Source organism: Rhyacophila brunnea, unplaced genomic scaffold (genome assembly GCF_057557595.1).
Source record: "Rhyacophila brunnea isolate RB1 unplaced genomic scaffold, BYU_Rbru_1.0 scaffold_17, whole genome shotgun sequence".
NCBI lineage: Eukaryota > Metazoa > Arthropoda > Insecta > Trichoptera > Rhyacophilidae > Rhyacophila > Rhyacophila brunnea.
Window position 1 is genome coordinate 38,729,307 of NW_028232827.1, and position 15,681 is coordinate 38,744,987.

Sequence of the window (15,681 nt, forward strand, 5' to 3'; positions counted from 1 at the left end):
TGAAATTGACATAATTTTATCGAGTGAAATATGATGTCTTTCCATGCACTCAATTAGAGAATTTTGCAATATCCTCTCCACGTGTTTGACCTTTGAGTGGCAATAACCCTAAAAGTTTTTCTTTAGGACCTGTAGATGAAATAAATCGTACAAATTTGTGTTATATCATTTATGTCACAAGACTCCTCAACAACAGCTATTGATATAGCTGAAACCAATTTAAGATATTCGACTTGCTAGTTGGTTATATTCGAAGACATTTTGACTGTTCCACCTTTCACTGTTTTAGTCCGTACGTGGTTATTTGTTGAAGAGCCACACTGAAGGGGCCAAAGAGCCACATTCGGCTCGCTCACCGACCACTGGGTTAGGTTAAGCCAGTGGTCGGCAAACTCATTAGTCAAAAGAGCCAAATATCACAGTACGACGATTGCGATTTCTTTGAAGAGCCAAATTTCTTAAACTTAAACTATAGATGTAGGTACACTGATTATTAACTTAATAAACTATAATTAAAGTGTTAAGTCTTAATTAAAGTATAAGTAGGTACACTGAAAAAAACTTGATGTCTTACTTAATATTTATATTATTTATTGATAAAAATCAAATTGTAAGTAAGGTATCCATAAAATTAAATCAATAAAGTATATAAAAGTCTATAGAGATATAAATTACATCAATTCTCTTTAAATTAACAATTGCCTTCCATCTCCTTGAAAAGTTTGAGTAAGTCAGGATTGTATGTTCTTGTTTTTAATTGTAGGCACGATTCCAGGTTTTCATCAATAAGACGACATCTCAATTTACTTTTGATAAGGTCCATGCTTGCAAAAGATTGTTCGCATGAATATGTAGAACCGGAAAGGGAAAGAACAGCAAACGCTAGTTTTTTCAATTGATCATATTATGAGTAAGGAATACTATTCCAGGTGTTAAAAATCATCATGTCTTCCTTCTCCAGGTCTTTCAAAGTAGACTACTACCATATTCATATTTGTTTTTCTCCAATATGTCCATATCAGCACAGTTGAAATTTAGAGCTCCATAATTCTTAATTTTTTAAATCCAGCAATTGCATTTCAAAATTGCCAATGGCAACATTAAAAGGAGAAAAAAATAATTCTGTTACCGTAGCATTAAGAGGTTTTTTTTAACAAAGACGTCGCTTTGCTGTTTCTGAATTCCTGAAACCTGTTGAGAAAGCTTCCCTCATATTTAAAATTGTTGTTTTGAAATAGCAAATGTCAATAATATCAGAATTATTTTCGTAGCGATATTTCAGCAAGTGAATCGAAGATTCTCTTTCGAAATCTTGAGCAAAAAGGGGTAATTTGTTTTCGAATGAAATAACTTCTTCTAACATCGAAAAAAATGTGTTTCCTTCCCCCGGCAGTTTATGATTAAGCTGATTTAGACGAGACGTAACGTGTCCCATGAAATAAAATTTTTGGATCAACTGATTGTACGTTACCTATTTCTCGATAATGAACACCCTTTTCAAGGAGAAATGCTTAAGGAAGCGAAACGTTTTAAAACCTTTCCTCTTAACGTACCTTGTTATGCAGCAGAAGATCTGCATACTAAACTAACTAAAAAAAATTAAATTGGTGATTATTAAGAGCTAACTTTGAAAATTTCTTTTGGAAATATCTACGCACAAAGCGCTTTTTGACGAATGATGCAATGTGCTTATTTTTTTCTTTCAAAATAGTAACAAACCCTTTTCTTACACTGGTCATACTTTTCGCCCTATCTATTGAAATTGGTACAATTTTATCGAGTGGAATTCCATACACTCAATTACAAAATTTGCAATATCGTCTCCACGTGTTTGACCTTGGGGTGGCAATAATCCAAAAAGCTCTTCTTTATTACCTGTAGATGGAATAAATTGTACAAATTTGTCCTGTATCATTTATGTCACAAAACTCGTCAACTACTATTAATAAAGCTGAAACCAATTTTAGATCTTCGATTTGCTCGTTGGTTATATTCGAACACATTTTGCCTGATTTATCTTTCACTGTTTTAGTCCGTACGTGGTCATTTGTGGTAGAGCCACACTCAAGGGGCCAAAGAGCCACGTATGGCTCGCGAGCCTTGGTTTGCCGACCACTGGGTTAAGCTAACAAATAATTCAGTATATCGGCTATTTTCAAAATGTGTTTTCCGCTGTATTCCTCATAACCGAACTGTACCCATTATTTTTATATTTAGGTATTATTAAAATTTAGTTTATTAAGTTTTCAATATTTCACCGTTTAGATTTTTGACTAATTCATAGTTTTAATATATCTATTTTAAAAAACATCGATTTTCATAAAAAATATAAATAACTTGAAATCCTTTTTATTTATATCAAATCGAGCTTAAATATTGGGACCATACCTAAATAAGATAAATCAATTAAAATGTATATTACATTTTAATGGTTTTAAATAGTAACCTACTCAAAATGTAAATTATAAAAAAAATGTCACAAATTGCAAGCTTCGTATTTTTCCCGCTAGGTACATGTGGAAAGCAGAGAATTCGCCTTGAACTACCCATATTACGTGGGAAATAGATTTTCTTATTCAATAGATACTAAATAAGTAGGTACATATAATATGTACCTACATAATTGTGTAACATGTGAATTATTCGTTGAATAAAAAAATAGTTTACTAAAATAATATGTAAGTTGTAATGCAAGATTTGATTTGTTAGATTCTTTAGTATTAAAGATATATAAACACACATTATAAAGAAAGTGTCCGACCGAGCATAATTTTACATCTTTCACTGTCCTGGTGAGTGCTTTTTATCTTTTGTTGTAAATATTCAGTGAAATTAACCCCATAGTACCTAGTGCTTTTGTTCTGTTATCGGAGTAATGAATGTATGCGAGAATAAAGCCAAATTAGGTCAAATAAAATTATTTTTTCAACACTATTGTGAAACCAAAAAAAAGCAAAACGTACCCCTGGTGGGACTCGAACCCACAATCCCCGGCTTAGGAGGCCGATGCCTTATCCATTAGGCCACAGGGGCGTACAGTGTGAAGGGCATATAAGGCAAGAAGAATACACACTATTCCTGTCTAGCATCTGCTTTGCCGACCGCCTGTCGGCCGTAGCGCGCATGCGTATTAACACAAGTCTGGTTGTGTTGCCACATCTTTCCGTCCTTTTCCTTTAAACTGTTTTGACATAATGCGAGGAAGACATATTAATTTATAATCCAAACCAAATAATACAGATAATTGAGTCGCTTAGAATCATAACTCACATATTGCAATTTTGTCGTTTTTTAGTTAAATATGCCAAGTGATTCTAAATGAATTAATCTATATACCGAAAAATAGTTGAGTATTAAAAGTTAATTTAAACCATGTGAAAATCGTTTACAAAGTTCATTGTTGGTGTAATATGTCGTATATTTCAAAGGATAGAGTTTTGTCACCAACGCCTTCCTAACCTATCGGGGAGCTCTATTTCTCATAGTATGCTGTATGTCTGCAACGTTAGGAGTATTAGGTATATATATTAAAAAAAAAAAAAAGTTATTCGACTCTCTCACTCATTAATATTTTAGGGAGTTCAATACTGTTCTTCTTATTACAAAAAATAGTGCTCTGTTGGTTTTTAGCGATTATCTCAAAACTTGATTTTTGGAATATGTGAGTTATGATTCTAAGCGACTCAATTAACAAGCATATTATTGTATAATTATTATCGCATCTGATAGGTAGTTCCTGTATAAAAATCTATAATATACCTAATCATTATGGAAAGTTAGAGGGCTCGCACATCAGAACTCGCCGCATGCGTCTTACGACGAATTCGTCGATGTGACGTCATCGTAAACCAAGAAACAAACGTTATCAAATGGAGCTTCGCAGATTGGCCAATGCAACTGCGACGCTCGACGATCCGTACATGCAACATGTCGCATATCATACAGCCTGCATGTTGGATCTAAAAGAAGTCGACTCCGCGCAAGCGCACAGCTGCACAAACGGCCATTTCTCTCCAGACTGTCGCCGCGTTCGGAGCAGCACGATGCGGCGAATGTCGATATTGCTAGGCAGATGTGCGAGGTTTTATCAAGGAACACCGCCTGCCCGTTCTCGGAAGCTTTGATTTATGACGGTAAGGCACACGAGGCGAGTTGTGATGTGCGAGCCGGCTTATATCGAAGACGACGTAAAAAAAGCTCTTGACTCTTACACTAAACGGAATTTGCCGGTAAGAATTTTTGTTGTACGAGCTAAAAAAAAAACCTTTCGTTAATTGCTTTAGGTGTAATTTTTTGAAAATGCAGAAAAGTATTGGTCATTCAACGAGTACCTAACTTTATTTTTTCCCGAAATTGGTACTATATTTTTTTATGTCTGCGTACTATTCGGTTACAAAAATATCGTCTGTGTTTTGTAAAAAGAGCGAATTGACCAAAATGCTATTTTACAGGAGGAGGATTTTTAACTATTGACATTTATTTGTTTATGACCTGTGGATGATTATAAATATCTAACAAGTTTATAATAAAAGAATACTACAATTGTACGCCAAATATACCAAAATATTATAATTTTAAAGGATTCAAGAAGAAAAATGTTCCTGTACTATATATTTTTTAGAAATACTATAGTTTTTACGCCTTTGTACTATAATCTGCATAGAAAAATATGGCAACACTGATTATTATATAATATTTTAAAAGGCCTAATATGTCACATTCGCTTTTTATTCGTAATTTTAATTAATTTAATTTTAGTCGATTATCGTATTTAAGTACTTTCCTGTGGAGATACAAATTCGCCGTTTTTACACAACATAATATGGCAGCACTGTTTTGAAGTTTGATGGCGGCTGGCGGATATGAAAAGACCAGAAACCGTTGTACAAAAGAGAGCCGGAAGCAGTTTTGCCAACCGTACTATAATTATTATAGTATTTGTACTATAATTTTGGTCAGCGTACTATGTACGATATAAAACAGGTATAGTACCTACGCCCAAAATACTATAATTTTGAATATCGGAAAAAAATATGTAAAAAGTATTAAAATTTCTATATTTCCGTTCGAAAAACTGGTGAAAAGTACTATATTTCGCAATATAAGAAGATTTAAAGAACTTCGAAAAAAATGCTTGGAAAAATTAAAAAGTCACTTGACTTTGGTTTAAAATGAATAAGTATCTTGAATTCTTCGAAAAAGGGGTCTTGGAGTTTCTCAAATTCTCCGTTATTTTTTTCTGAGAAACAAAAAACCTAGGTATACATATTATATTTTTAACAGACGATAACCCGTACTATATTTTCCCCCCAAATACTATATATTTTCGGAGGCTTTCTACTATAATTCCGCTTTGAAAAGATGGCAACACTGGACCGGAAGCCGTTGAACAAAAGAGACGCCAACAATATAACAAACAAATCAAATGACAACTCAAACTGGTACAGATGAACGTCTGTATTCGGCATTCGCTATTTTTTGATTGTGCGTTTGTAATAACAATTCAACAGTTTTCGATCTAAATCTGATGTCTTGTGCAGAGTGCGATGCCGTTGCACCGAAATATAAGTGCCCAAAATGCAGGTCCCCATAGTAAGTACATTCTCAACATATCTCGTTATCAAACAAAACGTGTTTTGTATATATTTTGCAATCTTTCAATTGGGACCTACAAATCTTTCGCGGTGAGTGTAGGTACGTTATTTTAGCATTATTGTATTGTGGTGCAAATAACGGGATGTTCTGACTCAATTTTAATCATTGTAAAATAATGGCGTCCTACACCGGTGTTTGTGTAATAGTCTCCTTAGCATCTTGCGATTTTTATCCGATTGGAGTGTTTCATAATTTTGTTATTTACGTATCTTGCGATTTTTATCCGATTGGAGTGTTTCATAATTTTGTTATTTACGTAGCATTATTATGCTCATCATTTACAGTTTACACTTCATGTAAATCTCGTTGACCACGTGTTTTACAATAACATGAAAAACCAATTCAACCGAATCGGAATGATTTCAAAATGGAGCGGACGTAACTGACGCGCAATGCCGCCATTAAACAGATATAGAATGCCTCCCCTTTTCATTTTTGGTTTCAAATTGTTTGCAAATTCGTTGGATTAGGTTAGATTAGGTCTAGGACTAGGCCAGGATATTTGTCAGTCCCCCCTACATATCGTCGTCTTATCATGTAAACCTCCAAACTCCATAAACACTAAATGTTCAGGAGGAAGAAAAAACTGTATAATTTCAAAAATAGAATGAATTTCAAAAATCCATTTGGCTTATTTTATTTTTATATACACCAGCTGAGCCAGCTGGCTCTCGCCAGTCTGTTTCGCTAGGTCTTGCAGACAGCTTTTCGTCATAGTGACTTGGTGTTGGATTTTAATATAATAATTGTAAAGCGTGTATAGACGGCGCCATAGTTTTCCCTTCTGGATGGATTTTCATTCACGTCAGACAGTTGAAAATTTAGCTGATTTGTCAGTTTTACGATCTGCATGTCGTCACTGCCAAAACAAATTTGGAGTCATGTGCGTAGTCTATTCTGGAGTCTGGCCATCTCAATATCGTCTTGACACCATTTCAGGCTGCTAGGCCTAGCAGAACAGCTGGCAATCGCCGATTGCTACCACTGTCATTTTAATTTTAATGCAATATATGTGTAGGTACGAGGGTGGGTCAATAATTCCTTAGAAAAAAGCACTAAAACAGTTTTTATTTTTGTATTTTTTTTTATTTCTCAACATAATCTCCTTGGAGCTCAATACACTTGGTTAGACGTTTCTCAATTTTTTTTAAACCGTCAGAAAAATAAATTTTTGGAAGGTCCTCAAAATAAGCATTTGTCCGATCGATGACTTCTTCATTTGAAAAAAAACGTTGTCCACTTAGCCATTTTTTTAAGTTTGGGAAAAGGAAAAAGTCACTGGGGGCTAAATCTGGCGAATACGGTGGGTGGTCGACCAATTCGAACTTCAATTCTTCAATTTTAGCCATTGATCGTAAACATGTGTGAACACGGGCATTGTCCTGATGAAAGAGGATTTTTTTCCTGTTTAAATGAGGCCGTTTTTCTTCAATTTTGTTTTTTAGCTGGTCCATTAAAGATGCATAATAATCCCCTGTTATTGTTTTTCCTTTTTCCAAATAGTCAACGAAAATAATTCCACGTGCATCCCAAAATACAGTAGCCATAACCTTACCAGCTGATTTTACGGTTTTCGCCTTCTTTGGACATGGTTCGCCTTTCGCAATCCACTGCTTTGACTGTTCTTTCGTCTCGGGAGTATAGTGGTGTATCCATGTTTCATCTACAGTCACAAAGCGACGAAAAAATTCATCCGGATTGCGTTGCATGAGCGACAACAGGGCTTTAGAGGCCACCACCTTATTGCGTTTATTGTCGACTGTAAGCAAACGCGGCACCCATCTTGCAGAAATTTTTTTCATGCCCAATTTGTCATGTAAAATAGAAATGACGCTACCTTTTGAGATCCCTGTAACCTCAATTATCTCACTCAACTTTAATCTTCGGTCACTTAACACCATATCGTGGATTTTATTGATCATTTCTGGTGTAGTCACCTCTACAGGACGTCCTGAGCGTGGTTCATCCTTTGTTGATGTACGACCACGTTTAAATTCATTTAACCAGTTATAAATAGTTGCAAGTGAAGGAGCAGATATGCCGTGAACTAAATCCAACTCATTTTTTATTTCCTTTGCTGTTGACCCTTTTATATTAAAATGTTTAATAACAGCTCTAAACTCAATTTTTTCCATTTTCCACAAGCAAATTTTTTTTTTAAATGTACGAGAAACACACAACCCGACCAATCTGATTGAAACTTCGCAGCATACTGAATCGGTAGTGCCGCTGCATGAAAACAAACCGCTTACAGTACTAGTCGCGCCACCTGTCGGCTTTTCTAAGGACTTATTGACCCACCCTCGTATGTGCATTTAAATATGATAAATAATTATACATCTCAATCGTGATTATCATAAATAGCGATCCAATATAACGCGAATATTAATCTCTTTCGGGTCCCATTTACATAATAGAAAAAGGTTAGCAGCAAAAAAATAAATTTAAACATTATTTTGTTTCATTGTCTATAAAAAATAAATGCTTAGAGCCATAGAATAATATTTTAAAAATCATATTTTGATTTAAAAATTAACCTTAAACAATATAGTTTCCCGGTGCGGGACATTCATATCGAGATTTGTCTCAATACAAATTTGGAGTCATGTGCGTAGTCTATTCTGGAGTCTGGCCTTCTCAATATCATCTGACACCATTTCAGGCTGCTAGGCCTAGCAGAACAGCTGGCAATCGCCGATTGCTACCACTGTCATTTTAATTTTAATGCAATATATGTGTAGGTATGTGCATTTAAATATGATAAATAATTATACATCTCAATCGTGATTATCATAAATAGCGATCCAATATAACGCGAATATTAATCTCTTTCGGGTCCCATTTACATAATAGAAAAAGGTTAGCAGCATAAAAAATAAATTTAAACATTATTTTGTTTCATTGTCTATAAAAAATAAATGCTCGGAGCCATAGAATAATATTTTAAAAATCATATTTTGATTTAAAAATTAACCTTAAACAATATAGTTTCCCAGTGCGGGACATTCATATCGAGACAAATGTTGATAAATAATGAAGCAATACATATTATATCTGATAAGAATAGGAATTTATGAGACCTAAAGATGTGGAATCAGCTTAAAGAGGCCTTCATCCAGCAGTGGATTGATACAGGTTAATGACGATATAAATGGGTTGGTATATAAAATCATAAATTTAAAAAAATATTGCAGTTTATATGACTGTTGGCTGTTGGTCGCGCCACTGTTGGGGTCACTCTAGTGCAGGGGGGGGCAAACTTTTTGGATGGAGGGCCAAATTCAAGAATTCAAACGGGCCGCAAGTAAAATACCATTTTTAGATGTACCTACACTATTTATTATCACGAAAAATAAACATTACAAAAAAAATAATGAGAAGAATGAAACTGTTTTTTAAATTCAGGTGTTAATTTTGTAGTTGGTATTCTCAAAACTGCTTGTAAATGGACATCGGCGATATTTGATCGTAAAGAATTTTTATTGAGGTCATGATCGAAAATGTTTGTTCACATTTATATAAGTTGATCCAAAAATAACGAACATTTTTCTTGCATAATCTTTAAGTTGGTCGAATTTGTCTGAATTAAGGGCATTGTAAAATTTGGAGATTTCTTCACGACGATGTAATTCTTTTAAATCAGTGTCACACTGCAGATCAATAATCTCAAGTTGTAGCTCTGTCGGTACACTATCAATATCTATTGAAAATGGATCGCGTACTATTTCTAAACTTTTCTCAATTTAAATCTTTGTGAAAAATCGTCATTCAGAGCTTTAATAATTTTACCATTTTCTTCAAATTTATATTCTGGTATATTCAGCAATTTCAAAGTTGGAAAGTGGTCCACGTTGTTATTCGAAATTTTTCGAAGGAATAACTTGAGTTTTAATTGAAATCCATTCAAACTTTTTACCATATCATGTGCATATATTTTTTTCCTTGCAACGCGGAGTTAAAAGTATTTAAATGTGTCACGATGTTCAACGTAGAAAATAGTGGTAACATAGTGTGAGACGAGACGCAAGGAAGACGTACTGAGATAATACATTTACGAAACAACAAATTCTTCAAATTTTAATCTATTGTCAATATTTTTTAAAAAATTATAAAAAAGTTATTCGTAATCAGAAGTACAATTAATGATGGCGGGCCGCAAGAAAATACCCGGCGGGCCACATGCGGCCCGTGGGCCGCAGTTTGCCCCCCCCTGCTCTAGTGTGTGTGGTGTTCGATGTGTAGGTAGAGGATGATGATAATGACGAAGTCTACGATGTAGCGGGATGAGATTTATTAGCAGCGTATCGGTACAATAGTATATTATACATGATAGTTACTAGCTAAGTACTCTGATTCGAGTGACATTGAGATGAATTGTTCTTCGTTATTTATACAATAAAAGTTAGTACATTAACATTTAATTCTGTTACATAATCATATTAAACTAAATATAGAATCAGCGTTTTAAATTGAGTAGTGAAAAGAAATATAATTTGTTAATACAGTTGTACGAAAATATAATACATGAAAAGTGTTTATTCAGCTCATACACTGTAATAGTATAATGTATGATATGATGTAATAATACACCGTCTCTTATTTCGCCTAATCGACTTGCTGGTCTAGCTTGAGTTGTTTACTGGAAATGGCTTGGGAATATTTTACTGCAAAGTAACTTGATATTTTTATAAACAATAGATATCTGATCGCTTATTATTCTGCAGCTACATGACCAAGAAGAGTAGAATTAGGTTGGGATAACCTTCATCCAGCAGTGGATTAATCTTGGTTGATGATGATAATGACAATATTATGAATGGGTAAATATAATATCAGCAATTTTGATAAATATAGAATTCATATGACCGACAGAAATTCAAACAACTTAGAGAGGCCTTCATCCACCGGTGGATTGATTCAGGTTCATCATGATAATGGAAATATAAATAGATATAATATAATATCACCGATTTTGATAAATACAGCATTTCAAATGACAGAAAGGAGTAGAATCAGGCATGGGAGGCCTTTATCCAGCAGTAGATGGGTTCAAGTCAATGATGATAAGGACGATAGAAATAGGTATAATATAGTAGTAGAATCAGGTTGCGGAACCCTTCATCCAGCAGTGGAGTGATCCTGGTTGATGATGATGACGATATGAATATGTAGATAAATGTAATATCACCGATTTTGATAAATACAGAAATTCATATCACAGAAAGGAGTAGAATCAGGCTAAGGAGGTCTTTATTAAGCAGTGGATTGGTTCAGGTCGATGATGATGACGATGACGATATGAATATGTAAATAAATATAATATCACCGATTTTGATAAATACAGAAATTCATATGACAGAAAGGAGTAGAATCAGGCTAGTGAGGTCTTTATTAAGCAGTGGATTGGTTCAGGTCGATGATGATAATGATGATAATGACGATATGAATATGGAGATAAATATAATATCACCGATTTTGATAAATACAGCGATTCATATGACAGAGAGGAGTAGAATCAAGCTAGGGAGGTCTTTATTAAGCAGTGGATTGGTTTAGGTCGATGATGATGATGATGACGATGTGAATATGTAGATAAATATAATATCACCGATTTTGATAAATACAGCAATTCATATGTCAGAAAGAAGTGGAATCAGGCTAGGGAGGTCTTTATTAAGCAGTGGATTGGTTCAGGTCGATGATGATGATGATGACGATATGAATATGTAGATAAATATAATATCACCGATTTTGATAAATACAGAAATTCATATGACGGAAAGGAGTAGAATCAGGCTAGGGAGGTCTTTATTAAGCAGTGGATTAATCCTGGTTGATGATGATAAGATGGATAGAAATATGTATAATATCACAAATTCGTTAAACCAATAGTAGTAGAATCAGGTTGCGGAACTCTTCATCCAGCAGTGGATTGATCCTGGTTGATGATGATGATTATGATGACGATATGAATATGTAGATAAATAACATTAGAAATTCAATACTGTCAAGAATACAATCAACTTAGAGAGGCCTTCATCCAGCAGTGGATTTATTGAGGCTCGTGATAATAATGGCATTATATATAGATAGGTAGATAATAATATAATATCACTGATTTTGATAAATATAACAATTCATGTGTAAGTAAGGAGTAGAATAAGGCTGAGGAGGCCTTCATCCAGCAGTGGATAGGTCATGATTGATGACGATAGGGACGATAAAAATAGGTAGATATTATACAATATCACACATTTTGATGACTATAACAATTCGTATTAATTTCTTTCATTGTTTGCAATGGCAACTTTGAGTTTAATGTGACTATATTCTGATCTATGGAAATTAGTAGCCTAGGTAATTATTCAATAAAAAAAGATTGAGTGAACAGCCACAAAGAAGTATTTTAAAAAATCAAATTTGGAATATCACGTTATCTATGAAATGGCGGACAGTGGCGTACGCTGCTGTTGAAAGATAATTTACGTAGTGAATTGTACCAAGATTATTGTTTTCTCACCGGAAAAAAGTGCGCCAATGCCTACATTATGATATTTGAATAAAAATAATCGAATCCGTTTGTCAATTAAAGGATTAGAAGGTCTTAACACATTGATCGCCAACTAGTTTTACATAAAATAGTTAAAAAATGATTATTTGTCTCTAAGGTATTATTTGATAGGTAATGAAAGAATATAATGTTTTTTTTCATTTTGATGATTTTTTTTACGTAAATATTGGTTTTTATGATGTGCCGGCCACATGTGTCCGTCGCGGCGCCAACAAGTTAATTTATTCTATTGCGCCGGGCCGGCCACTTCGCCGGTCACCTGTCCATATGTGTTGACGAGAGCATGGTGCCATTTCGCGGTCGAATTATATTTAGATTTTGATAGTATAATAAACAGAAAAGGCACAAATACGGAATAAAAGTTTTCAAATTGGGTAGTATAATACCTGGATACACATAAACTGGAAATATACGTATACATACCTTATAATCATTTTTTTATTCTATTTTTTTATTTTTTACATATTTTTTATAACTTACATTTTTATCATCTATTTAATTTTTATTTTTATATCAACAAAAACACATTTACAATTTAAAAGGAAAACTTTTTTTTTTCATTATGTACATTCTTTACATTAGTGAGCCTATATTTTGTGACTGGGAAGACATATTTTCAGGCCAAGTGGCAGTAATATACAGAAGGGCCATGCCGGTCACCGCGTATCGAAAAATGCACTGCGCGCGTGCCCGCCGGCGCTGTACAACAACTCTAAGGCAGGTCTTCTTTGCCGGTCACCGGTGACCCCCATGGCCCCCTGAACGTAATCCGATGCCGGTCACCGGTGACCCCCATGGCGATCAACGTGTTAAGTGACGAAGACGTCATTCTGCTGTACGTTAAATGAAATATGGCGAATCGTATGCGGTATATGAGAAAATATCGGATATAAACGTCATGTACCTGTAAAATCATTGAAAATTTCTGAAATGTGGTCAATTCAATCAGTAGATGAATTGGTAGCGCACATTTTGAAGTGAAGATGTAAAAATAACAATAAAATGTCGCTTAAATGGGCTGTTGGTGCGTTTTCCAAAATCTCTTAGGATAATAATATATAGGAGATTATTAAAAGCCCGTTTTTCAGTTGTTTTTGTTATTTTATTGTATTTAGCGAAAATAAGGAGATCAGAGGTTTGATTTAGTAAGATAATGAAACTAAATTAGGAGATTGGAGGTTTGCATATTCAAATAAATTTATTAAATAGTATTCAATTGAATATCAGTTTAATAAAAATTTTGTTTTATTATAATCTGAAAAATGAAAGATTTAATAATTTATCTTTTATTCATAGGTAGGTACTAGGCTTATTTTTCTTCTTCACCCGTCAAAGAAGACAGGAAATTTTCAATGATAAATCTGTAACTAAAGTTGCAAACTCCTGCATTAATTCACTCTCGTTCCACAAATAACAATATCCATCTTTGGTATTTGAATTGAATACACAAAAATTATGTACAATCATTGATATACTACTAGATGAGGAGTTCCCATACAAGTGTCATTTTAAAAATGTACCACAAAAGAAGATATTACGAATATTGTCTTATAATATTTCCTTGTAGGTATAATGCGTTAAGACCGTTGACATGGATTCCCGAATTTCACTCGTATTGCCCTGGCTGTAAAACTAAATTTGCGTTCTTGGAATAGTGACCCTAAAGGTGTCTGCAACCCAAAGCTTGCAAGCTACCAAAAATTCACGTCTGAGCGGACAGAGCAAGTCGTCATGCGCTGACTATTAGTTAGAGTAAGATGCAAGCTAGATCGGGCTTACTCATAATTATTGGCAGGTCGTTTTTGAGACAAATATTAAGTGAGCTTATATCGAGTTAAGTCCGCTGATATTAAAACAGTAAGTTTTAACACTGGCCGAGTCGCTAAAAATCGGGCGTCATTTTAAGAAGCATATGATTCATCCAGTAGTATATCAATGTGTACAATAAATACACTTCGTTTTGTAGTAGAGGCTTGAAACATTTGACTTAAGGTTCAATAGTACTGCCTGAAGATCCATGGTATATACATGTTTCTGCTTTGATTTGTCCAATTGTTTTTCGTTTCTAGCCTCCTCATTTTTATTTTGGTGGATATCAAAAAAAGATTGTGGCATATTCCCGGTTTTATGCTTTACACATGTTTCGCATAATTTGTTTTTGGATGAGAACAATGAAATGTTTTCCTTTGCAAGATATTTGCGCAAAGAAGTTATGGATAGTGGTTTTATAATATGTTGGGTTTCATTTGCATAAAAGTCGTAAAATTGTATGACTAAATGACATTCTGGCTGAAGATATTGTTTACCTGTTGAAACCCAAGAACAGTGTGATTCCAAGTTTGGTAATGCCCTTATTAATGTATGAAGGGCATCATTTTCCAGAGTAAACCTATATTTAAATTTACGAGGTTGTTTACAAATTTTACACCAACAATCCGATTCCAAGAGTATTGAGAAACATGATTCTACATACTCTTATTGCATCACTAGAATTTATAGAATAATTATTTGCAGCGTCATTTCCTGCTAGAAATTGAAACAAAATATATACCTCCCCTCCATGATATCTCAGCAATACCTATTTCTATCTCATTTCCTTTTTATTGATAATAATTTTACCATATTATCAATAAATGCTTTTTTATTGGCCCAACTTAGCTTTTAAATTTAAAAAAAATGTGTATTTCTAGTACTATGTGTATTATAATGGGTATTAAATAAGTTGTGTTATTAGGATCTATTATGCTTATACGGTCTTTTTTTTTTTTTTTAAACTTACACTTTCTGATGAAGCTACGGCATCGTCTGCTTCATCAAAAACCGCCACTGCTCTCAAGTTTTAATATTTGTATTCATTCCAGCATTTGCTGCCTCTAAGCAACGCAAGACATGCTTACCCCCACGGGGTTTGTCACTGCTGACGCGGTACTGATTTAGCTTGATGCTACTAATTAAAAGCCTAAAATGTGGCTGAAGAAACTGAATAGACATGCATACTTCGACGTTCTTTCAGTATTATAGCGCAGGCATGTCTTAACGTGTTAATTGCGGGATGGGTTTCAGTTGATTGCATCATATTATGCTTATATAGGAATTGAGTCATGAAAATGTACACCAACAGTATGTACATTTTTCTTTCGACCATGTCCGATCCTAATAGGATCATAATATATGGGCCTCCACGGAGTGGAGGTTTGTTTTTACGAGAAATGGATGTCAGCCACTTGCCCAACCTATTAGGTCCATACTCTGACTCATACACAAATTGAAAAACAATATGTGTACTTGCCTGACTCAGGATTTGAACCTGGGACCCACGACGCTATAGGTCGACTCTTAAACCCTTGTAATACAGTTGTAATATAATAGGTATGATTTCATTGAGATTTTGAGAAGGAGGAGCATTAACCATTCCCATTTTTATTTTTTTATGCAGCTTACTTGAAAGTCTTTAA

The 15,681-nt window shown here is 34.2% G+C and overlaps 1 protein-coding gene and 1 non-coding gene across 2 annotated transcripts in view; one reads left to right on the forward strand and one right to left on the reverse strand.

Moving 5' to 3' along the window:
* Positions 1–2,960: 2,960 nt before the first annotated feature.
* Positions 2,961–3,033, reverse strand: TRNAR-CCU (transfer RNA arginine (anticodon CCU)). The gene has a single exon. It is a non-coding gene; the product is annotated as a tRNA-Arg (tRNA).
* Positions 3,034–5,384: 2,351 nt separating this feature from the next.
* Positions 5,385–15,681, forward strand: part of LOC147074056 (zinc finger HIT domain-containing protein 3) — a 30,229-nt gene continuing 19,932 nt past the window's right edge. The window contains exon 1 of the mRNA XM_085944140.1: positions 5,385–5,592. Coding sequence (XP_085800266.1) covers positions 5,528–5,592 — 65 coding nt within the window. The 5' untranslated portion in view covers positions 5,385–5,527. The remainder of the gene's footprint in view (positions 5,593–15,681) is intronic.